General features: G+C 36.6%; 2 protein-coding genes across 2 annotated transcripts in view; one reads left to right on the forward strand and one right to left on the reverse strand.

Annotated features, from left to right (window-relative positions):
* Positions 1-27,000, reverse strand: part of KCNH5 (potassium voltage-gated channel subfamily H member 5) — a 311,548-nt gene that overhangs the window by 161,474 nt on the left and 123,074 nt on the right. The window lies entirely within an intron of this gene.
* On the forward strand, positions 1,567-1,975 carry LOC118520006 (large ribosomal subunit protein eL42-like). Its single transcript, XM_036067730.2, has one exon. The coding sequence runs from the start codon at positions 1,577-1,579 to the stop codon at positions 1,892-1,894; it is 318 nt and encodes a 105-aa protein (XP_035923623.2). The 5' UTR covers positions 1,567-1,576; the 3' UTR covers positions 1,895-1,975.

Here is a 27,000-nt window from a genome sequence, read left to right on the forward strand (position 1 = left end):
CCCCTGCTTGTGTTCCCTCTCTCGCTGTGTCTCTCCCTGTCAAATAAATAAATAAAATCTTTAAAAAAAAAAAAAAGAAAGAAAGAAAAAAATATGATGTAGAGGGTCAACAAAACCAAAAATTGGTTCTTTAAAAAAAAAAAAAAAAAGAATAAAAGTGCCTAGCAACATTGATCAAGGAAAAGAGAGAAAAGTAGAAACAAATAATAATAAAATAAAAAATAAACATAAATGAAGGCACAGCAGAAATTAACAACTGTGATGAGATGAAAACGTATGCTAATAAATTTGAAAATTCATGTGAAATGAACACATTTCTACTAAATGTAATTTAACAAAACTTATCAACATAGCAAAACTGGCTCAAAAAGAAAAAGGAAACTTATCTTTTGACACTATAAATGTTGAAAAAATTGAATCAGAATTAAAATCTTAGCACAATATCACTAAGTATAGATGGTTTTTTCAGGGACATTCTATGAAGCATTCAAGAAATATGAATTCAGTCTTACATAAAACTCCTTCAGAATCCAGAAAAATTGGGAAAAGTCCCACTCTTTATGGGGCTAGTTCACCTGGATACCCATTGCTAATCTCACTTACGAATATAGATGCAAAATTCTCAGTAAAACATTAGCAAAAATAACTCACCGATTTATGAAAAAAGTTACATATCTACATGAAAATGATTCATAAAGACCAAACAAGTTCATTCCAAAGATGTAAGATTTAGTGTTATAAAATGTATTATTCTAGTTTACTATGTTAACAGATTAAAAGAGAAAACATGATCTTCTCAATAAATTTGTTACAAAAATTATCAGCAAACTAGAATAAAAAGACCCTTCTTTATTTAACATGATAGGGGGTATTTTTTAAAACTATAACAAACATAATACTTGATGGTAAAACAGAAAAGTATTTCTTTTGAAAGCAGAAACAAGGTAAGAATATTCATTTTCATCACTTTTGTCACCAAATGAGGAATTCTAGATGGTTCCAATAAGACCAAAAAAAAAAAAAAAAAGAGTTAAAAGTGTTAGGGTTGAAAGAAAAAATATTATGTATTTTACCACATACAAAACACAAAAGAATCTATAGACAATTTTTTAGAAATGATAAAAGTTTATCACTATGATTAACCTATAAATTTAATAAAGAAACATTAATGGCTTTCCTATTCAATATCTATGAATGGTTAGAAAACATAATTTTAAAGTATACTATTATAATTCACTAATTCAACAAACATGTATTAAGTGGCCATTATGTGTCATGAACTAGTCTATGGGCTGGGACAACACAAGTTAAAAACACACATACATAAATAAATAAAGCACAAAAATTTCTGCCCATGTTAAGTTCACTATAGATATATATATATGTATATATATAACATTATATATTATATAGAATATACACCATATATATTATATTATCATATATTATATATTTAATGTATATGTTTTTTATAAACTTAACAATAAATATATAAGACCTTTATGGAGAAAATTATAAACACATAGAAATAAATACCATGCTCCTTTCTTTCCATGCCGATAGCGCTCTCACAAACATGTTGAACGTTCCTAAAACCCGCCGGACTTTCTGCAAGAAGTGTGGCAAGCACCAGCCCCACAAAGTGACACAGTACAAGAAGAGCAGAGATTCTCTTTATGCCCAGGGAAAGCGGCGTTATGACAGGAAGCAGAGTGGCTATGGTCGGAAGACTAAGCCAATTTTCTGGAAAAAGGCTAAAACTACAAAGATTGTGCTGAGGCTTGAATGTGTTGAGCCCAATTGCAGATCTAAGAGAATGCTGGCTATTAAGAGATGCAAGCATTTTGAACTGGGAGGAGATAAGAAGAGAAAGAGCCAAGTGATCCAGTTCTAAGCTTCATATTTTGTTAATATTATGAAGACAATAAAATCTTGAGGTTATGTTCACTTCAAAAAAAAAAAAAGAAAGAAGAAATACCATGCTCAATATCATGAAATACCATTTCTCTAACAACTGATCTACAGTTTCAAGGTAAAATCAAAATATCAACAGGTTGTAGGTATTCCTAGGTGTGTGTGCATAAACTTGCTTGGTGATTCTAAAACTGGAAGAGAAAAATGCCAAGAAGGGTCATAACATTCCAAAATGAGCAGCACCAGACTGAAAGATTTGCCTTACTTTATAATAATATTAATTATAAACTTCTACTAACAAAAAGCAACAAGTAAATATTGGAGAGGCAGCGTAGTATCCAGAGCCAGACTGCCTGAGCTCAAACTTTGGGTCTGCCACTTTCCAGATGTGTGACTCTGGAAAAGTTAAGCTTTTGTGCCTAAGTTGCCCACATCTATAAAATTAGGGTAATAAGAGTAACTTCCTTATAAAGATTAAATGAGTTAATCTTTATAAAACTCTTAGAACAGCAACCGGCACATAGTAGGTACTATACATGTATTTGATAAACAGACAGTGTGGTAGATATATGGAAAGACAGGTAACTCCATCAACTGCGTGCGTTTATGAAAGCTTGATGTATAAAACAGGTGACACTGCAGATGAGTTGGGGGAAATGAATAATTCGATAAATGGTACTAAAATGTCCAGATCTGGGAAAATGAAACTAAATCCCTACCTCACATCTTTTTTTTTTTTTAAAGATTTTATTTATTTATTAGAGAGAGAGACACAGCGAGAGAGGGAACACAAGCAGGGGGAGTAGGAGAGGGAGAAGCAGGCTTCCCACTGAGGGGGGAGCCCGATGCGGGGCTCGATCCCATGACCCTGGGATCATGACCTGAGCCGAAGGCAGACGCTAAACGACTGAGCCACCCAGGCGCCCCTCCCTACCTCACATCTTAATAAAAAATGCGTTTTAGATCTGACTAGGGTTTAAATCGAAGTGGAAAAATATTTTAACATTCAGAAGGAAATATAGGAGAGTATTCCTAAGATCTCAAACAAGACGGCAAAAGCACAAACCATGAAAGATTGGTTTGACTACATTAAATGAAGATCTGTTCCTAAGATACCATAATGAAGGTAGCAGAGTGGTGCAGGGGAAGTTTGCTGGCCCATAAGATACCACAATGAAAATGAAAATATGCGACACACTGGGAGAAGATATTTGCAACTAAAGATATATCCAGAATATAGAAAAAATAACTAGGAATCAATTAAAAAGACAAACAACCAAATGAAAATGAACAGAAGATTTGAAAAAGTCTATTATAGAATAAGAGACATATGAAATGATTCTCATCTTTAAAAAAAAAAAACATTTAAAATTCTGATTAGTAATCAGGGAACCTAACCTGAAAACAGTTATCACATTCCCATCCACCTGGTGGTGATGTGGATCAGGACCTCATGTTTACTGCCGGTGGAACACCATGGAAATAAAATTTCACATCATCTTGTAAAGTTGACCAAATGCACAGCTATGACACAGTAATTCCTCTCATAGGCATATACATATATACACTTCTTGCACATCTGCACTGAGAGATGTATACAAAAATGTTTACAGAAGCACTGTTTGTACTGAAAATAAAACTAGAGATAATCATAACATGTAGCACACTTTAGACTGGTAACAAGAATTGCAGGAGCCATACAATAGAGCACTATTCAGCAGCGATGAAAAAATGAACCACAGTCTCACATAACACAGTGAATGAATCTAATACACATAATGGTCAGGCAAATGAGCAAGTCACAGAAGAATGCAGATAGTATATGAATCCATTTATATAAAATGCAAAAACAGGTAAAACTAAGCAATGTATTATTTGGGGACACATTCCTTAGGTATGGAAACAAAACCAGGATAGTGGTTTCCTCTAAGGCAGAGGGAAGAATATTGGATTGTCAAGGACCAGGGTGACAGCTAAAGCGCGGGTAGTGTTTCTTTTTTTCTTTAAGCTGGGTGGTAGGTGCATTTTGCTGCTTTGATACTGTACATATATTTGATAGACACTCTTTAAGTACACGATGTATCACATGACAAAAACAATTTTAACAAATAAAGAATACTTGTAATTTCTACCCTCAGCAAAATGCATAATACTTTAAAAAATACATGTAAGGGCACCTCAGTGGCTCAGTTGGTTAAGTGTCAGACTCTTGGTTTCGGCTCAGGTCCTGATCTCAGGGTTCTGAGTTGGAGCCCCCTGTGGGGCCCCATGCCCAGTGTGGAGTCTGCTTGTCCCTCTCCCTCTGCTCCTCCCCCTCTCTCTTGAATAAATAAATAAAATCTTAAAAATATATATATATATGTAAACAGATGTTTATTTTATAATCCATATGCAGCTTATTTTATTTTGTTGTGCTAAGAACACTGAACATGGGGCCTAGCCTCGGAACAGATTTTGAAATGGCATTTCTAGACGCTTCTACAACTGCTACACAATGTTTCCACCTTGCAGAACTGAATCTTGCTAACAAACCCTTATAAAGTTTCATGAAACTTTTTTTTACTTGCACATTTATTTCTCCCCTCTTGGAAACTGTGACTTAATGACCTCTCTAACACTGAAGTAGGCTGAGTCTGATAGAGGGAGTATGGTATGTTTTTTAAGAAGCCAATTCTGTAGTCAGAGAAATCTGACTCTGCCACCAGTTAGCTGTAGGACTTCAGACAAATCACTTAATTTTTCCTTGTTCCAATTTTCTCATCTGAAAAAAATGTGGATAATAATATCTATTTCATAAGACTGTTATAAATACATTTATGAAAATTATGTGGTTTTCCATAAATTATGAAAATTAGAAACAGTGTCAGACCCATAACTAGGGCATAATAAGTAGTTGTGGATAAGAGCAGAATACTGTAGTCCTCTGATTATATTCCAAATGAAAGAAGTGACCTCCCTTCTTCCTCGTCACAACACCCTTGTGTTCCTGTCAAAAGATGGAGTCCTCAAACCACTACCTCTACCACATACACCCATACCCACACCCACACACTCCTCTACTACTAAATCTTACTCCCCTCCTGGTTTCCATTTTGCTAAAAATCTTCTCAGGATGAGAATGTGGCAAGTGTTTATTTTGAAAATTGGGTTTCTCCCAGAGGGGGAAGGAATGGGACCCAACTCAGAGTCTGCCCCTTTAGAAATAAGAAGGGACCACTCTTCCGAGATTGAGGGAAAGATGGGCTGAAAGGCAGACAGTGAAAGTGAATGCTGGGCACCATCAATCTTGTACTTTGCATCTCTGGACCCCAGTTTAATTGAAAAGCTTGGTCAGCCAACATGTATGGTCCTCTTCAGTACTAGCACTCTATCAGCCCATGTAGGATGCTGACTCACTGCAAGCTCAGAAAAAAATAATTTAGAAGTGGCAGGGAATGTGCCAGGGGATCAGTGATAAATAAAGAAGAAGATTATTCCACAATGACAAAGACGAAACTGGACTGCATCATTCATATGGCCTGAGGAAGCAGCTAGAAAAATAATGACTAGATTGATGGATGGTTGGCTTCATTGCTGGGGCTATCAAAGTTATACAGAACGTATGATTACTAAAGCTATTATAAATAGTTTAATACTAAAAGTTGATCTTATGTCATATCTAAATAATTTCATTATATTATAAATAATATTTATTTATTTTTCAGAAAATATTGATTGTGAGATCATAGGCTTTTTCCTTAAATGAAAAAAGTCATTCTTATATCAATTTATTAAGGAGCTATAAAACATTTATGTGACATTAAGAGAGCATGGCTTTTGAACATGTCAGAAATGATGGCATCCCTATAAGATTACCCCAAGACTACTCCTTGATGAAGTCATTACAAATGCAACTTCCTCAGAAATGCACATCATCTTCATCAAGAATGCAAGTAAATCAAAAAATAGCTGTTTCCACATGGGCATATAAATAATTTTAGTCTAAGTTAACTCTTTATACATCAAGAACGAAATTACCAGAATATTTTCTCTTAATCACTGTAAGTGTTTTTCCTTCATTGGCACGGCTCTGCTGTTTTACACAAGTGAAGGGTCTCCACACTGAATTCAGTCATATGATGCCACTTTTATGCTATTATTATAGACTCAAAAGCAGATGAAACCTAGTTAGAAGTAGCCTAATTAATTTGACTGGAGGGGGTATTATGTTTGATTCTTGCCATCCAACCAGAGAGATCCTCTCGTCTTCAGCAAAATTGCACCTACACATAGAGCCCCAGCCCTCCCCCTGCCCCCCCCGTCCTCTGTGGTTTCCTTATAAGCCACACCATCTCTGATCTGGAGAAGCTGCCTTGGGTCACCTCACACATGCATACACACATACACACACACACTTCACAGAAACTAAGCCCTCATCAAAGGTGCAAAATCATCTTTCTTTTAGTCAGGTTTATCATTTCTCATAGTTTTCACAGATGATATACTGAAGTTTAAGTGGCTGCTAAAGATAACCACTAGCCTTTGATAAAATAAAAAGTGCTGAGTTCCCACCTTGGATGTACATCTCACAATTCATTTTCCCCTACCACAAGCCAAATGGAGGTCTTACATCTGAAATTTGATTATGTCTGACTTCCACAAAGCTTACCACCAATAGTAACCATTAGCTTACATGTAAGAGCTTTGCTTTTCAGGGAAAAAAAGTTTAAAAGAGAATGGAACTAACTTAGATTATGATGTAAAGAATATTCATTTATAAAGTTTAAATTTTACCCCACCATTGATCTAGATGTGTTTCTGAGTATATTTTTTTTGTTTACAGAATCAGAGCTCTGGAGGGGTCACTGAGAAGTCATCAAGCCAATCACTGGGGTTCAGATGGAACTGTACCCAAACTAGGTTAAGAAAAAAAAACTACCCCCCTCCTGATGAAGTCCCAATAAGTAGCCACAACTTCCCTTCCTTTCCTCTCCCCAAATTTCAAAACCTCACCAGTTCCTCAGATCTTTTTGGAATATACAATGAAGCCTCTTTTGTTTTGTTTCAGCTTTGGTAACATTTGCATAATAACCCTGATACTGAAAATTATTAATGAAGATAGAAAATAATGAGGCACAGAGAATAAGGCCATAGAAAGTGAGCATTATGCATGTCTGCCATGAAAGTCACTCCCATCCTGGCCTTAATCTCACAATGACCCCACGATGAAAGTTTGGATTCTTTCTACCTTATTTTTCCTGTCCTTGCTAAGATTACTTTTCCTCTCTTCTCCTTCACTTTGGGGGAAAAACACAAGATGACAGATGTTAGGTAAGAGTCCTGGATTCTCCCAACAAAAAGGAAGTCATGAAATCATGAAGTTGCTAAAGGACAGAAAATTATTCTGTGGCATGTGTTCATTTGCTGTCAAAATTCCTGTTAGCTTTCCCACTCTCCAGTAAATGAGGCCAACTTCCCACTCTGGGAAGCAATGTCAGCAGAGGGGAGAGAAGTGTGGTGCAGCCAGCTTCCAGGCTGAGCCAACCATGTCTAATTCTCCCAGGCCCTCAGTCACACTCACTTGCTACATCGCAAGGACCCACAGAGTGCTTTTCTTTCTTTCTTTCTTTCTTTTTTTTTTTTTTGTGCTTTTAAATAGGCTCTCCATGGCACGATAAAAGAGAAACATGTTCAGTAACAGTTACTGAGATGGGCGGAAACTGAGGCGGGAACCAGGCCCACTTCTCATCCATCCGCCACCCACGCAGAACATGACAGCGTTGCCTCCTGCCTATTGCTCTGCTTCTTCCACATGGTTGGAAAGCTGCCTTCCTTACTCAAAAAGGTAACACACCTACTGTAAAACTACGTGAGCTCCCTTCACGGACAAGGACTACAGTTTTCTTCAACCTCATAGTTTGTTTTTTCAATTTTTCTCCAGTATTTTAATATCTTGACTGCATTCATTCATTCATTCATTCATTCATTGTCATTCATTCACTGAGAGTCTAATGACTGCCAGACACCATGCTCGGTTCTTGTTAGGAAATGATGAGCAAACCTACACATTCCCTGTGTCCAGGGGAGCTTACAATCTATCCAGTGGGGAGGATGAAATTAAAAGTCACACACGTGACCTTTGTATGTGGATGTGTGTCATCACAGACATATATATACTTGGTGCTGGGAGTTTATTAAAGGCTGAGATGACCTGAGTTGGAAGGTCAGAGAAGACTTCCAATGAAATAGTGATCAAGTTGAGATGTAGAGGAAACATAGAAGCTCATTCCGTAACAAAGCCACTTTCCTCTCTTTGACACAAATCTATATTTCACTTGAGTCAACACTGCTCATAATTTCCATTAAGAATGAGAAAAATCTACCTTCTCTTTTAAAGAAAAGATTGGATACTGAAAATGTAAGACCTGTCTAGTTCTCTGTTGAACAATAAACAGAACACAGCTAGGCTTTTCCCCTTTGCTTTCCAACTGAAATTGTTAAACTCATAAATATTAAAAGAACAGACCACCCTTCACATATAAAAGTCATGTTGTTCACCCACCATAAGTAGGATACAAATTAGAGAGTTTGGGCTTTTTCTTTTCTTTTCTTTCTTTCTTTTTTTTTTTTTTTTTGAGATAGTGAGAGAGAGGGTGTGCAAGAAAGGGGCAGGGGCAGAGGGAGAGGAAGTGAGAGAGAATCTTAAGCATGCCCAGCACAGAGCCTGACTGGAGGCTCGATCTCACAACCCTGAGATCATGACCTGAGCTGAATTCAACAGTTGGATGCTTAACCAACTCAGCCACCGAGGTGCCCCTCTTGGGAACTCTTATTTTTGGTAACATCAATATTCCTTCTCATTTCACTTTCCCCATGAAGGTACATGAAAGGTACATGTTTATAAAGACTGTTTACTGGATTGAACAGGGAATCAGAATCCAACTCAGTTCAAAATACTTTCTAACACCTTACCTAAGGTATTTCAAAACAAAACTGTGTCCTTCATTGGACACTTACACCATCTCATTTTTTCCTGAATTTTTTGTTAAGCCCCATTGTTTTTCTTAATCTTACAATCTGAATCCCTTCTTGTAATTCTGACAATTTCCCACATGTACAAAACCTAGATAAACAGAGGTCTCTCTTTAATTATTTAATTCTGCTGCCTTGATTTTCGTTAGCATAACATCCGACATGTTGGCTTGGATGCACAGTCTCAGGAAAACTGGAAAAATTAATCAGGCTCAGTGACAAAGATCCTGTGTTTCTCATCTATATAGAAACATAAAATATGGCCCAGTCATACCTGGAGTGTTTTAGGAGTGATTACAGGGAAGCAACATAGATCTTGTCCATTACTCCCCCTTGTTTATGAGGCCTGTCATTCTATCAGAGCAGAAAATGAAATAAGTCTGCGATGATTTGTCTTCACAGTACCACGCTGTTTCCCAGTTTATCATGCATTTTTATTCACTCCCACATGATAGTCTCGTTGATGGTTTCATGCTATTCTTAAAGAAAGGGCAACTCCCAAGGTTATATAACAAGGGGCCGGGAATCCAAAGAGATCAGTATTCAGGACAAGAAACCAAGAAGCTGCAATCCAGGAATGCCTACAGGGTAGAAAAACTGGGAACCGCACTGAAGCAAAGAGTTTGAGTAACAAGTATCAGAAATTAAAAGCAAATAAGACCTCAATACTAAGTGACATCTTTTTGTCATTTCCTGCTCATTTGTTTATTTACTGTAAAGCAGGAAGCAGTATTCAAGTCTGGGTTTCCTGGCTGAGTGTCAAATGATAGGCACAAAGTACAGCAGCATCTGAAACTTGCTCTGGCCCATGTCCTACATAACAACATCATATACAACTCAGTAATCAACTAATAATCAATGCTCTCTTGCTGTTAGATTTCCATGAGTGCATTGTGCAAGATGGAAGTCACCTACCACAATGCTATCTTCAAAGTATTGGGGAATATGTTCTTAGATATCCCAAGGGTATCCTTGATACTCCATATGAATCTATCACCTAAGACCTTATATAAACAATTTTCAAACATGGTTAAGTATACAAACTACACAAACTCTTGGGGGTAACATATTCCATATGTTCACAACTTAGCTTGTATTAAAGTATCATATCTCATTTTATCTGACCTGAAAAAGAGAAAAGAAACCAATATTTATTAAGTATCAAATATGTAGTAATAGAAGGCTGTGTGTTCATTCTTCAACCTCATTCCATCTTCACAAGACTGCTATGATGTCCATTTCACAGGTTAGGAAACTAAAAGTTTCAATGAGGTAGACTACTTGGTTAATAGTCAGGGGAGCAGAGATAAGCAGAGATTTAACAGACAAGTCTCACTTCCAAATATCTGCCTGCCTCTTGTTCATATAAAAAGTGCCTCCTGAGTTCCTAGTCAAGATGGTGGTCTTAGAACATGCTATAGTCTCTCCTTCCCACCCCAAATTCCTAGAAATTACAAAACAGCTTATTGAAACTTAGATGAGGATCCCTTAGCAATCCTAGATTCAAGGAAATTATTGGGAATCCCTGCAAGATGGGAGACAGTATCTAAACAAAGAAGGAAAACAAAGCTCCAACATCCAGACAAATGGACTGGAACTCAACAGCTATAAATACAAAATGATTGCTAATGATGACAACAACAAAAGAATAACAACAGCATGAAACAAATTCTAGATGATGTCAGCATGATAGTCGGGATTTTTGGAAGGAAAAAAAAATGGAAAGAATTCTGTAGTTCTTTTCTTGGACAAGATAGAACAACATTGTAATTCTGAGCCATGTTAAAAATATATACATATATGTTAAAATATATATAAATCGGACATACATATATATGTAGTCTTTCAAAATACAAAATTTTGTATTTTAAATATATGCAATTTATTGTATGTCAATGTTGAATACAACTATTTTTAAAGGGGGTTAAGTGTGTGCATTAAAAATTTAGAATGCCAAGAGAATTATTTAGCTTCCAAATCATTAAAGGGGAAGTAAATAAACACCTATGACAACACCAAACACAACAAGACAGTCAATTCCACAAAAAGCAAAAAAGGGGGTGGGGGAAAGAGAAGAAAGCATAGTAAACACAAATTAATTCCTATGAAGCAAAATTCAAATTAAGCATAACTATACTAAACTCAAAAGGCAAAGCAAAAATTTAAACTCACAAATAAGATAATTTTAAATAACTCATGTATTAAGGAATAAATTTAAAGACACAGTAGAAACACAAAATATAACAATAATGAAAATATAGCATATCAAAACCTGTGGGGTATGCCCAAAGAGATTCTCAGAGGGAATTTTCAGCAACAGGTATATTTAATAGAAAATAAAAATATTAACCTAAAGAATTGATGTTATTAAATTGAAACAGTAATCAATATGATCTACCTCCTATCTCAATCTTCCATTAAAGATAAAAACAAAATAAACTCAAAGAAAATACAACAGTGAAAGTTTAAATTAATAAGCTAAGTTACATTAATAACTTAAACTAAATTAAAAGTTTAACATCAGAATGGATGTCACAGACAACTTTTGTAAGGCAAAAATAAAGTACCAATGAAATGAAATGGGGTTTTTTTTGTTTTGTTTTGTTTTTTATTTCTTTTTTTTAAAAGATTTTTATTTATTTATTTGACAGAGAGAGATAGCAAGAGCAGGAACACAAGCAGGGGGAGTGGGAGAAGGAGAAGCAGGCCTCCCACCAATCAGGGACCCCAGTGTGGGGCTCGATCCCAGGACCCTGGGATCATGACCTGAGCCGAAGGCAGACGCTTAACGACTGAGCCACCCAGGCGCCCCTGGTTTTGTTTTTTAAGTAGGCTCCACACCCAGTGTGGCACCCAACGTAGGACTTGAACTCAGGACCCTGAGATCAAGAGTCGGATAGTCAACTGACTGAGCTACCCAGGCACCCCTGAAACAAGTTCTTTTAAAATAACCAAAGAGAGGGCGCCTGGGTGGCTCAGTTGGTTAAGCGACTGCCTTCAGCTCAGGTCATGATCCTGGAGTTCCGGGATCAAGTCCCACATCGGGCTCCCTGCTCAGCAGGGAGTCTGCTTCTCCCTCTGACCCTCCCCCCTCTTGTGCTCTCTCTCTCTCTCCCATTCTCTCTCTCTCAAATAAATAAATAAAATCTTTAAAAAAAAAAAATAACCAAAGAGGGGGCGCCTGGCTGGTTCAGTCGGTTAAGTGTCTGCCTCTGGCTCAGCATCTGCCTTCATGATCTCAGGGTCCTAGGATCGAGCCCCATGTCAGACTCCCTGCTCAGCAGGGAGTCTACTTCTCCCTCTCCCTCGGCCCCTCCCCCCTGCTCCATCTCTCTCTCTCTCTCTCTAATAAATGAATAAAATCTTTAAAAAAAAAAAATAACCAAAGAGAGGTAGCATATAAGCACATGAAAAGATGTTCAACATCATTAGCCACCAGAAAAACAAAAATTAAAATCACACTGTCACTACACCCCTATCACAGTAGATAAAATAAAAACTAGTGACAACAGTAAAAGCTGGTGAGGAGGAACTGTATCACTCACACATTGCATGGGAATACATTGGTGGGAATTTAAAATTGTACAACCTCTCCAGAAAACAGTTTGGTGGTTTCTTATAAAACTAAACACACAGTTACCATAAGACCCAGCAATTGCACTCTTGGGCACTTATCCTAAAGATATGAAAATGTATGTTCACACAAAAAGTTGTCAACAAGTGTTTATAGCAGCTTTATTCACAATTCCCAAAAACTGAAAACATCCCAGATGTCTATTTATATACATACCATTTAATACTGCTCAGCAACTAAAAGGAAAGAATTATTGATACACACAACAATTTGGGTGAATCTCCAGAAAATTATGCTGAATGAAATGTCAAAGCCAAAAGGTTATATAGTGTGTTTCCACTTACAGAACATTTTTGAAATGAAAAATCCTTACAAATAATGATACACTATATGCTGGCTAATTGAACATGATAATAAGAAAAAGGAAAAAAAAAAAAAGGAAAGCAGATTGGTGATTGCCAGTAGGTAAAGATGGGGAAACTGTGTATATAGCGGGGAGGAGGATGGAGGTATGTGTACTTATAAAAGGGTACCAGGAGAGATGACCATGGTGATGGAACTCTTTAGTATCTTGACCACAGCACTGTAAACACAGATCTAGCCATATGATAAAACTTGTACAGAATACAAACACAGACACAAAGAAGTACAAGCAAAATTGAGCAAAGTTGAGTAAGATCAGTGAACTGCATCAATGTCTGAATAGTAGTTGTGATACTACACTGTGGCTTTGCAAAGCAGTACCACCAGGGAAGCCAAGTAAAGAGGATATGGGATCTCTCTGTATTATTTCTTACAACTTCATGTTAATCTACAATTATCTCGATTACAAAAATTAACAGAGATGAACTTTTGTCAAGTCTAATCTGAGACAAGGCACAAGTAAACATTAAAAAGAAAAAAAACTTAAAAATAATATCATAAGGGAATATTATGAACAACTGTCAATGAATTTGAAACCTAGTTAAAATGACAAGTTTTCTAGGAAAAAATTACCTAAATCATCTCACAAAGAAGTTAAAAATCTGAATCGATCAATAAATACAGAAGAAACTGAAACAGTAATCAATATGATCTACCTCCTCTCTCTCTGACACCCAATTCCTCCATGCAGAAAAGTTATTATGACAGATCTGAGACTGCCATCATTAGGAAGGTCAGTTTGCAAGGCTGGCTCTTGGCTGGTTTCTGGGATCTCAACCAGTAAACACTTCCCTACATTGATATAAAACTTCCTCTAAATGAGTGGCTCGCCGTGCCTAAACTGTTTGTACAAAGAATATGGTTTATGCTAAAACCCGGCATTCTTTCTGGGAGTCTGGAATTTTGGTGCACATTATACAAAGGGTGCTTATGTAACCAGCTCCCAATTTAAAAAAAAAAAAAAAACAAAACCCTGGGTGCTGAGTCTCCAATGTTCTTCTTTGGCACAGTTCATATATGTTCATCTTGTTGCTGGGGAAATTAAGCTTACCCCATGTGACCCCACTGGGAGAAGACCACGGAAGCTAGCACCTGGTTTCCTCCAGACTTTGTCCCCATTCACTTTTGCCCTTTGTTGATTTTGCCTTGCACCCTTTTGTTGTAATAAAGCTTAGCCGTGAATAAAACTAAATACTGAATCTTGTGAGTCCTTCTAGCAAATCACCAGACTTGGGGGTGGTCTTAGAGAATCCTGACACATCCCTTCACTATCTAAAAAAAGGCAAAGGTCCAAATGACTTTTTGAGCAAGCTTAACCAAACCTTTAAGTAAAACAAAATTCATTTTATACAAGCTGTTTATATCTCAAACATCTAAAAAGTTACCCTATGTATTTTAAAAGGCTAAAAGAACCAAACATGGCTTATGGAATAACAGACAAACCTAGCACAATTTTAGAGTATCATTGCAAAAGTCCTAAACAAGTTATTAGCAAATCAAATCTAGCTGTTTACTAAAAGAAAGAAACATCATGATGAGGTTGCTCGGGCCAAAAAACTTAACCTCTCTCTTCCTCTTATATCCTAAATGCAATTGAAAATCCTTAAAACTCTTGTTAGCTTTCCTTCAAAATAGAAGTAGATTTTCATCGCCTCCACTACCATTCACCAAGTCTGTTCTGTCTCTATCATCTCCCTCCTGTTTCACTGGGATGAGCTTTTCCACATCTCCCTCTTCTTCCCTTGCTCATCTCTCCCATATGTCTGTTAGTCCAGAGCGAGCCTGCACAGCCACAAGGCAGGTCATGACACTCATCTGCCCAGAATCAGCAATGTCAGCCCATCTACAAGCCCTCTCCTCACACTTGAGTCCCCTTACCTGTGCTGCTATCTCTGTTTCACAATGCACTTATCTCTTCCTACTAAAATTACAATTTTTTCGTTTATCATATTTATTGTTTATTTTATGCTTTCCATTATTAGAATGCAAGCTTCATGAACTAAGGAACTTCGGAGTGTTCATTGATGTAACTCAGGAGTCTAGAACACTGCCTGTGCATGTAGACACTTGATAGTTTTCTAATCAATGTGTATCTGAGAATTGAAAAATAGTTAAGGAGGGCATGTGATGTGATGAGCACTGGGTGTTATATGCAACTGATGAATTACTGAATACTACATCTGAAACTAACAATGTACTATATGTTGGCTAATTGAATTTAAATTAAAAAAAAAACAGAAAAAAGAAAAATAGTTCTACATAGGGAGAGAGATCAATGCAATTCACTACATTAATATGTGTTACATATACATACGAACTTCTTAACAGATGCTGAAAATTTTTTACTTTAAAAAGTCTCTTAGCAAATTATAGGTAGGAGAAAAATTCCCCTGCTCCATTAAAGAAAGAAACAGCAAACATCATGCTTTATTATGAAATGAGAAGCATTTCATTAAAATTAGAGAAAGGAAAAAAGATGCTCACTTTCATAGCTATTACATATTTTACTGAGTGTCCTAGGAATGTAGTAAAACAAAGAAAAAAGAAACAAAACATGTAGGCCAGGATGGAGGAGATAGTCATTAGGCAGGACTGTTACTTAATAGAAAACCAAATGGAATCAATTGTTGAAATACTAGAACTAAGTTCACAGCGTAACAAGATATAAAATCAACATGTAAGAATCAGTAATTCTCCTATACACCAGCAATGACCAATTAGACGGGTAATTTTAGAAAGAACATTTAAAAAAAGGTATTCAGAGAAAAGACTGTGAAATGCTCCCAGGAATAAACCTAACAAGAAATACTCAAGATCTTTATGGAGACAACTGCAAAATGTCCCTCCCCCGTCTCCCGTCTCTCTCCCCCCTCCCTTCTTCCCTCTCCCTCAAACCACGCCCTCCGGGCTCTGCTGTTGAGCAAACACCTCAGGCTATCAATCTCCCACCTCAAAGATTTGCATCCGTGGTTCCACTTGAAAAGTAGCTCTTTCTCAAGACATACATGTGGCTCAATTCCTCTCCTGATTCAACTCTGTTCAAATGTTACTTTATCAGTGAAGATTTCGCTAACCAGAGTGCACACGTGCACGCATGCGCACACATGCGCCTTTATTGTTCTTTCTCCCGATACCCTACTTTATTTTCCTTCTGGGCACTTACCACTCTGCAACATATTATATATTTGAATCTTATTTGTTTTCTCTTTTCCTCCACTAAAATATAAGCTGCTTAAAAGTAGGAACATTTTAATCGATGTTATATCTCCAACACCTATAACAGTGCCCTAAAAATAGTATGTGTTGAAAAAATACTTGCTAAGTGAAGGACATACGAGAATACCTGAATAAATTGAGATATTTACGTGCATGGAGGGAAAGGTTGATGCAAAAGTAAGCTAATGATCTAGACTTAACCTATGAATCCAATGTGACCTTTTTTTAAAAAAAAATTTTTTTTTTTTGAGAGAGAGAGAGCAAGTGTGCACACACAAAGGGAGAAGAAAAGGGAGAAGCATGGAAGGAAGATGCTCAGACGCTCAACTGACTGAGCCACCCAGGCACCCCTAAATCCAATGCAATCTTAATCAAGAGTCCAGTAGAATGTTTTCATGGAACTTGACAAGATAATTTTGAAATTCATACAGAAGAGTCAATACTCAGGAATTGTGTCCTACCAGGTATCAAAATATATTACAAAGATGTACAAATTAATAAAACATGACATTGGTTCACAATTAGACATTCTGATCAATAAAATAGAATAAAAGAAGAACTGGGCCCATGGCATGTGAAAATTTTGTATATGAGAAAAATCAGCATTTCAAGTTGGTGGATAAAGGCTTTGAAAACTCAAGAAATATAAAGTGTTTTACATACTCCTCTGTTTCACAAGATACATATTTTTTAATTCATCACATTATATACCTGAAACTTACACAATATTATATGTCAATTATATCTCTATAAAGCTGGGTGGGGAAAGATACTGAAGAAAATATATATATGACTAAAGATTACTTTTACCTAAGCCTGCCTACCTCTTAAGCTTGTGAGGATTAAATGAGCTGATATATGTTAAAGAACAATAAAATCTTTTTAAATGTCCCTAACACTCAGTCAATTTAGTATGAAGAATTATTTGACAATTTTATAATAAATGGAAAATTAATTGATGACAACAATCAAATCTTAATCTTATCTTTTAGTCCTTAAATGTGTGCTCATTCAAAACAGATTCTAGTCTTACATTCCCTTACCTTGCTCTATTAGCTCTTAGTTTCTCTTATATCTTAATTTATTTTAATAATTGCCTCAAAAAACTAATGTACTGTATGGTGACTAACATAACAATAAAATTAGATTAAATTTAAAAGCAATCTGCCATGTACAAATACAACATAATTAAATTTACAATTGCTTTTATAAGCCATTTTGAGCATGAAAAATGAAAAGGAACAGAAAGCTTCAACTACATTTTTTCACACTGAAGTAATATACACAGCCAGGTATGTTCCCCTTAAAGGTGCATGGATTGGCGTATCTGTCTACTTAAGACTAAACACCTGCTGGGAATATAAATTGTGACATAAAGCAAAAAGTGGCTTTTTTTACTTAAATTGTGAAGAATTACCTAACAAATATACATATATATTTTTTTTTTTCCAATAACATCTACCTGAAAATGGTTTCTAAATCAGTACTTACTTTAAATTTTATTCCAAAGGAATAAAAATGTATGGAGGAAAGGTTGGGGCAGTGACTTGTCAAGACAAATGAAGCCACAGGATAAATCTAATACATTTTCTAGGCCTAGTATATAAAATGAACCATGAATAATCAATAGTGAAATAAATCCAGAAACGACCACACGTTAAAATAAATTTGAAACTTCTTTATTTGAAGAGTAGTGGTGGGCAACTGATTCAGAATTGCAAGTAAGCTAGCAATGGTTTGTCTAATTAATAGGGACTCTCTAAATTCAATTTATATAACCACCTAGAATAATTATAGTGCTCAGGAGAAGTTGAAAGAGTAATAACACTATAAAATCCAAGGCAAATGGTTTTTAATGCATACTGGAAGAAGCTTTGGTTTCCTAATGATTAATAATCATCACCTAAAATAACATAGTTTGTCAAAGAATTTTATTCATCTTTCAAGTAACTGTAAAGCAGTAATACATCCCTGAGGTTTAAAAGAAAAAATTTCTCTTGGCTTCCTTCCCGTAATATGCTCTTGGAGTCTTGGAGAAAGGAGCAACAATTTTAGTCTCAAACCTCCCCAACTAAAATCTCTCACCCTGTGTATGAAAGTCAAGGATTATTTGTCACTTCATCTTCAAGTCTGACAAAATATCAATAAAAAAACACATTCAGAGATATTCCAGTAACGGAACTGAGTGAAAAAGGCTGGGTTTTTAGGAGTAAACACCACTCTAATGTGTTTTGTTAAAATAGGAAAATATATCAAGGGTTATTACAAAAAATTAGATTTGCTGATGATATATAAAGAACTCTCAGATGTTAACCATATTCCTTCCACAAAAATAGAAATTGTTAATCACCATCTCAATTGGATTACTCATGATGAGTCATCATTTATGCTGGCCTAATGTGATCTGGGAAAGTCTCACTCGTGTTTATATTTTCAGGAGGCCTCCAAACCACCCCCTTTAAACTGAAAGATACAACAAAAAGAGAGACAATAGGGAAATAGAGGTAGAAAATGCCACAGGGATTCTGCACCACCTGGGAACTCCAATCACTGAATAAATTAAGTGGAACTGGCCTCTAACAGAGAGACAGTTGAAAACAGATAATTAAGCGGTGCCTGGGTGACTCAGTCGGTTAAGCATCTGCCTTCGGCTCAGGTCATGATCCCAGGGTCCTGGGGTTGAGTCCTGCATCGGGCTTCTCCCTCTGCCTGCTCTGCCTGCCATTCCCCCTGCTTGTGCTCTCTCTCTCCCTCTCTCTCTGATAAGTAAATAAATCTTAAAAAAAAAAGAAAACAGATAGTTAAAATCATGATTTTATATAAAATTTCATAAAAGGAGGCTGTTACAATGTGGCTTCACAAGTGACTGGAACTGTTCATTTCCTAGGAATTTTCCATTGGAAGAAAAGGACATCTCTTCATGTCTCTCTTCTCACATTTACATGTATCGTACCTGTACATAAAACATATTGCATGTACATTTACACATGCTACATGTGTATCTTTCTTTGAAGATATGTAAGGAACATGCAGAATATCAGTGGGAGAGGGATCTTATATCACCCAATAAAACAAGAGGCTTATTAGATCATGTCACTACGATGACAGAACAATTGGAGTTCTAGGCTCTCCATAGTACAAGGACAAAATAACAAAATTGAGGCTAATTAGCAGGCACTATTTCTTACCTGTCCCTTAAAGTACATCTCAAATACCATGGGTTCCACAAAAACAGTCTGATGCCTATCTCAGCCCATTCAGCTTCTCCTGCTGTAATCATATCATTCAATTGTGGCTGTTATTGGTCAGACACCTGTAGGTATGTCAATATATATAATTTTCCCTCACCTCTCCTTACGCTGCCGTAGCCACGGCGGCTTCCTTCTCATTACTCCTCGGATGTTAGCACAATTGCATCAAAGGTCTGTCCCCTAACTGTTCTCACTGTCTGGAAGGCATTTCCACCAGATATGCACAGGGTAAGTCTCACTGCCTTGTCCTTCCTAATTACCACCTTCTCAATAAACATACCTGACTTCCACCCTGCCTCCCACACTCCCAAATGCCCAGATCCTGCTCTGCCTATCCTTTTTCCATCCACTAATTATTGTCCTCATAATAGACTATTCATTCTCTTATTTACTATGTCTATTATTAATTGCCCATCCCTCCCCTTTTAGAATGTAAGTACCATGACAGCAGGAATCTTTTTTTAGTTCACTGCTATATTCTAAGAGCCACAGAACAGTATCTGACACACAGTAGGGGCTCAACAAATATTTGGTGAATGAACACAGTGTCTCTAAGCCTCATACAACCCATCAGATACCATTCATTTAAGATAAGAAACAAAACCCTAGAAAGGTCAGTAAATGGTCCAAGGTGACATGATCAGCAAGTGCGGGAGCAGAAGTACTACACTGTTCGAGGGCATCCGCATTATTGTATCTACTACTTTGACCTCAAAAGTGACATTAGTGCTATGCATGCCTCATTTTCCCCACCATAAGCACAGTGTCTTATGTTCAGCAAACACAGGAGTATTCTAATAAAATGGAGCAGTGACCCTAAGAGGAAGCCAATTTTTTGACATGTTACAAAGAATAACATTAAGGAACTTGGATGTTCCATAAACATAAGAGACAAGGGAAGGAGGAACAGGTCATAACCATCATTCATCGCCAGCAGTTCCAATTCTCAGAAAGTAAGCTGTAAAGGGGAAAATGGTAGTGCAAATTAATAGTCCATTTTCTGGCACCACCATCCTTAAGAAAGTCAAGTTGAAGAACCCACCTGTCATAAGAGCCTACACATTCCCAGTTTCCTTAATCTTTCTTTAGAAGAATGATTATCTTATATTCTTATTCCAGTCTGTGGGTACTAGTCTAGAAACAGACTTGAAATTAATAAAATAACACTTTTACTTGACACTCTAGAAATCAATGCCATGAATTTACCCCATCTTTCTTTGTTTCACTTTTTCAGCCTGAGTATGAAGTATTATTGCACTGAAAAAAGTATTTATTAGAAATTATCATAAAGCTGGGTGTTTTGATATTTCCTTTATGTTCCCTTCTCTTACTACTTAAGGAATTAGGAACAACTTTAAATTATATTTAATACCCAGCCACTACATAACTAAAAAATGCAGAAGTGTTTATATGTAGAAATACACACGTTCCCCCTCACAATCTGGCAATTAATTCTATGCAATACTGCCATATGAGGTATTACAAAGAGGGAGCATATGTGATGAAATACTCATGAGAATATTCACATTTCAAGTGTGCACACTTTGCCATCTGAGCAGTGAGAATAGACAGAAAGTGAATTCTCAAGCATAAATTATGATGTAAATTCCCGTTAAATTTTGGATTTTACATTCTTTGAGAACAGGGTCTTTGTCTTACTCACCTTTGTAATTTCAAAGCTGAGCCTGTGCCTGGCACGGAACGGACATTCAATAAATGTTTATGGAATCAGATCAGGACACCACAGGTCTCAACCAGAGATCACCCCTGCTCCAATTAAACAATATACGAAAAGTAACAATCTTTTTCTTTAATTGGCTGTGTGACTTTATAACTGGCCAAAACTCTTGTGAGGTTCCTACCAATTATTTGGATAGAACTAATTGTGTTTTTATCTTTTCTGCATTGAATTAATGCTATCAACTCACTGTATAAATTTGCATATTCTTCTAAGTCCTTCCTTCACTGTTAATTGAAAGAGGGGGCTATATGTTTTGGCATGCACCACACTGAAAAAAATATTTAAGGCTTGGGGTGCCTGGGTGGCTCATGCAGTTAAGTGTCCAACTCTTGATTGTGGCTCAGGTCATGATCTCAGGGTTGTGAGATCGAGCCTTGAGTCAGGCTCCATGCTCAGTGGGGAGTCTGCTTGAGATGCTCTCTCTCCTTCTCCTTCTGCCCTTTCCCCCACTCCCTCTCTCTCTCCCTCTAAAATAATAAATAAATAAATCTTTTTAAAAAAAATATGTAAGGCTTGTGAGTTTCCCAAACTGCTGTCACTTGTAGAAGAAATCTGATGAATAAATAGCAGAGCAAGAAATGGAATACTCATGGGTAGTATGCTTATTTTCTTTCACTGTAGACTTTTCTAGGGTTACAAATGCCATGAAGATGCACAAATGATATTTAAACGAGTGAAGACAGTAAAAGTGAAAGTGGAATTGTTTATCCCCTGAACTACTTTGGAATAAAAGCCATATATTTATTTTTCTTCGTATCCCAATGTTGAACACATTGGCCCTCAATTTATGATGAAGCAAAAGTATAAGGAGTGAAAAAATGTTATTCCAAAAAAACATTTATAATGGTCAGCTGTTCATGGAAGTACCAATAATTTGATAACAATCAGTATCAAATAAAAGTACTGAATTCTTTTTATTAAATAAATTTAATATACTATGAAAGCATTTTTATGTACATTACCTCATTTAATCTTCAATGCAACTTTAGTAAGAGAAAGGCATTAAAACTCCCATTTGACATTTGAGGAAACTGTGGTTTAAAAACAAGCAATCTGCCCAAAGACACCCACACAGTCCATGGCCCAGCCAGGATCTGAATACAAGTGAAGCCAATGCTCATATTCTTAACAACCATACCCTGAATAATTGGTTATTGGGGAACACACTGAAAGGAACACTACTACTGTTAAAAGAGGTCAATTAATTTCTTAACATCCAAATTCCTTAATGTTATTCCTTATAGGAAAAAATCGGCCTCTTCTTAGGGTCATTGCTTCATTTTATTAGAATAATCCTGATGTGAGAAGTAATTAACTTCAGGGGAAAGACTTAACTGTCAGAAACACTAAAACAACTCAGTTTGTTGTATCACTGAGGTGCCTTTTCTGATTTTCTGATGAGAAAACAGTCTTTCCCCACTGCCATGTAAACCTCGGATTCTGTTCTGAAAACCTCCAGGCTAGAAAACACTAACAGGATTTGAGAACACAGAGAAGCTCTGGAAATGAAAGCTTTGCTTAGAGAGAGAAGCACGACCCTCTGCTGGGGTCGTTTTCAGTACGTTCTCAGTGCAGCACAGGTGCAAATTAAGGCTGAGACTCAGAAAACAGTCTTATTCTTTATGGCTCTCAATCCCAACAAATGATTGATTTAATTCAGCTAAGGGGACAGGTTCAGACGAAGGTAAAATAGCAGAGCCCACCCGGTACATCTAGGCAATTTTCTATCAACTTGATCACTGAGAAGAGCCCTGAAAGATCCAGAAGAAATTCACCTGAGAGGTATGGTGGTTTGCTTTCTAGAAATGCAAGAAATTAGGGTTTGAGGATCCACACCAATGAAATAGGAATACAAACTAACATAAAAATTGAAGCTTACACTATAGTTCAAAATATGTTTAACTTCTAGCAAAGAGGATAGATGAGAAAACGAAGACCCTTGTTTTGCCCTAGTCAACACAAGACCTGCGTTACTCCTGTTACATAGTTTTACCTTGTTATATAGTTCCTAGTTATGTTTGATGAGACTGAGCTCTGTGCATCTCACTGCAAGACCAGGAATCAAGTGCTTACTGCTCCCTACTCAAATTTATCCTCACAAGGGGGAAAGAGGGCAAAAAGAGGAAAGAAAAAAAAAAACCTTTATTTTTTGCATTGTCTCAAATACAGTGCTTGCCAAAAATATCAGTACATTCACACAACTGCTGATAATTAATGATGTGATATCAACTGAAATCTACACGCCTCTTTATTCTAATGGTAAATTCTGCCCTGAAGACTGAAAGTGTTCTGCGGATGAGAAATTTATCTGCATCAAAATCCAGCATAATACCAGGCATAAAATCCTTTCTAATTGTACATGTAAAATCCTGCTTAATACTTGGTCTCACTATTTACTGGAAATGAGATGAGGGAAGAATTTGCTCAATATGCCTGCCTGAAAATGGACCGAGCATTCTGATATGGTGCTCTCGCGTTGACCCATTTTCACAAATTCATTTAACTACTTGGACATCATCCTCTTAATTCTTAAAATCCAAAGCACACCCCATATTATGTAATGCCTTAACATTCCTATGCCTCATTTCTTTTAATACCTGGTTGTTTTTCCACTGAAATTCCTTTCAAAGGACTGAACTAGAACTCGATTACTACAAGAAGCATCCTATTAATATCCAAGGATTCAGTTCCTAATCTTTCTGTCAAAAAGGGGAATATTTTTCAGCATGAGATAGGCCATTTAACCTTACTATTCCTCTCCATTTCCATCTACCTAAGGGATCACAGTGTTCTCCAAGGCTAAAATACTGCTTTGGCATCAGGCTAATCTATATTCTAACCCTTAGTAGATCCTTTATTCCCTTTGTCTCATTTTCATCTGAGAAATATTAATAATGTTATATTGTGAACTGAATTAAATGAGAATGTGTTTGTGAAAACTCAGTAAACTTTATTTTTATTTTTTTTTTTTTAAAGATTTTATTCATTTATTTGGGAGAGAGAGAATGAGAGAGAGCACATGAGAGGGGGGAGGGTCAGAGGGAGAAGCAGACTCCCCGGCGAGCAGGGAGCCCGATGCGGGACTCGATCCAGGGACTCCAGGATCATGACCTGAGCTGAAGGCAGTCGCTTAACCAACTGAGCCACCCAGGCGCCCATAAAAACTCAGTAAACTTTAAAGTAATTGACACATAAGTGACAGTTACATGGCCTGGCCTGGTTCTGTGTCCTATTAAAATGAAGCTATTTCTACAATGTTGGGTTAGGTAAAGACAGTTTTATTAAAAATGGCTCAAAAGCCAAAAGAATCCATGAAAGAAGAGTTCTGTTTGACCACATAAAAATTTAAAATTCCTGAATGCCAAATAATAGATTAATAAGTAAATAAGCTACTAAAACAAGACTGAAGAACTAACCATCATCTGGGGAAAATATTTGCAACATATAGAATAAACAGAAGACTCATATCCTTAATGTGCAAAAAAAAAAAGTAATAAAAAAATCAGCAAAAAAGAAACTGCACACTAACAAAAATAATGGAGAGAAGACATTACAATGTAATGTGCAAAACATATACAAATGGTCACTGAACATAATGAATATATTCAACCCCACTAAACACTGAGTATTAGAAATTAAAATTAAAATGTTTTTCAACTATCAGACAGGCAAAGATTTTTTTTCATTTTTTTTAAGATTTTATTTATTTATCCGACAGAGAGAGAGAAAGCACAAGCAGGGGGAGCAGCAGAGGGAGAGAGAGAAGCAGGCTTTCCGCTGAGCAGGGAGCCCAACATCACAGGGCTCGATCCCAGGACTCCAGGATCATGACCCGAGCCGAAGGCAGATGCCCAACAAACTGAGCCACCCAGGTGCCCCAAGATATTTTTAAATTGACAGAATCAACAATGGCAAGAAGTAAAAGAGTTGGGCACACTCAAAATATACTGGTAGAGGGTGAAGTTGTTACAGCCTTTCTTATTTGGCACTATGTACCCAAATAAAAAATATGAATGTCCTTTGTGCCAACAATCCCCTTCCAGGAATTTGCTCGCAAGTAGTAAAATGTCCACGCACCAAAGTATTTGTGGAAATCATGTTTACCATAACATTGTTCATCATGTAAATATTGGAAGTGGTTTAAATGTTCATCAATATGGAATTGCTTAAATGAAGTCTGGCATAGCCAGACAAAGTAGCACCATATTCAAAAGCATGGCACATACTTATAGTCACTGCCACAGAAAAGACACCCGTAATACATGTGAGCATAAGAATAGGTTACAAAGCAACAGGTATAGTATAGTCTCATTTATCAAAATGCTATCTGTACATACATGCATGTGCACAGAGAACTGTCAGAAGGCATATCCACCCAAGTATCTGTGGGTAGTAGGACTACAGGTGATCATGATTTCTCATTTGTATTTTCTGTATTGTTTCATTTTTCTTCACGAGTATGAATTATTTTTATAATCAGATAAAAAATAAAGCTATTTTCATATTAGAAAACAAATATTATAGCTACTTCCCTAGAGATGATATTTTAATAATGATATAAGTGCCCTAGGTTTTTTCTGTATGTTTTATGAAGTTCAAAAAGCTGGGATCCACAGGGAAAAAAAGGAAAAACATAAAAGGAAGTTACAGCATTGCCGAGATGATTAAACAGTGAGCATCACACATTCTGGCCTAGAGTAAGACTGCCTAACCAAGTTTCATGTCTTACTGGCTGGGCTTAAGTTACTGAATCTCTCTGTGTTCAATTTTCTCTCTGCTGTAAAATATGAGTAATAATATCACTTAACTCATAAAGTTATTATGAGGATGAAATGCATCAATTTATGTAAAGCACTTAGATTCATACCCAACATCCTAGAAAAAAATGTCAGCTGTTCATTGTAAAATGAGATAATGTGTAGAATCATCATCACCCATCATGGAAGTACAATAAATATTTACTATTGTTATAATCTATCTGCTCATTGTGCGTCACCTAAGGACATTGAGAAGATGAATCATTTTCTCTATCTCAGAATAAGGAAGATCAAACAGTCTATTGAACATTAATAAATTTAAATATAGCATTTCCAAACCAAGGGTGGAAAGAAAGGCCAATAAAGGTTTAGGAAGGCATGCCAGATAGCCAAAGTCCCAGGATATCTGAGGTTGTCCAATCTTAGCAAGGTGATATCAATTACTTTGACAAATCAATAAACTCCTATATAAAACTATTACTAATACCTTACATTTATACAGTGCATGACAGTTTTCAGGGAACTTGCCCATCTCCATAATGGGTTGGCAGTGTTTCTGATCACCATGCCAATTCAATGTGGGAACAGAAACTGGTGTTTGACCATCACTTTAGGACACCAACCCCCACTGGGGCAAATAATACAGGGGAGCTGAAGGCGTAGGAAAAACAGTGGAGAGAAATGGGGAAGACAAGGCAGATAACAGGGAGAGGAGCCAGGATACCGAAAACTCATTCTGAGTGCAGTAAAGAAAATGGGAAAAACAGAACCTCTCAAGTTAAAGCAGGGATGGAGGGATGGGGTCAGCTTGTTCATTCATGTATTCTAAAGTACTGAGTGTGTTAAGTGCTAGATATACAATTAGGTACAAAAACCCTCATGTAGCTCATCGTGTGGTGTCCTGCCTGCTCACCTGCCTTGCCAGTTCCAAGGTGACCCTTCAGAAATCTTCAACTCTTCAGGGCAACTTAAGAACCACTGAACTCAGTGTTGTTCTGTGTTTAAAAAAAAAAAAAATCCTCAAAATAAATTTACTTAGGGTGTGTTCCCATCAAGCAAAAAAACACAGTCTTGAAAACAAGATTCATTAAATGGAATGAGTAAGTCAAGGGA

Source organism: Halichoerus grypus, chromosome 8 (genome assembly GCF_964656455.1).
Source record: "Halichoerus grypus chromosome 8, mHalGry1.hap1.1, whole genome shotgun sequence".
In the NCBI taxonomy this organism is placed as follows: domain Eukaryota; kingdom Metazoa; phylum Chordata; class Mammalia; order Carnivora; family Phocidae; genus Halichoerus; species Halichoerus grypus.

What these genes read in the sequence shown, in the direction of transcription:
- LOC118520006 (XM_036067730.2), top strand. Translation starts at nt 1,577, where the DNA reads ATGTTGAACGTTCCTAAAACCCGCCGGACTTTCTGCAAGAAGTGTGGC.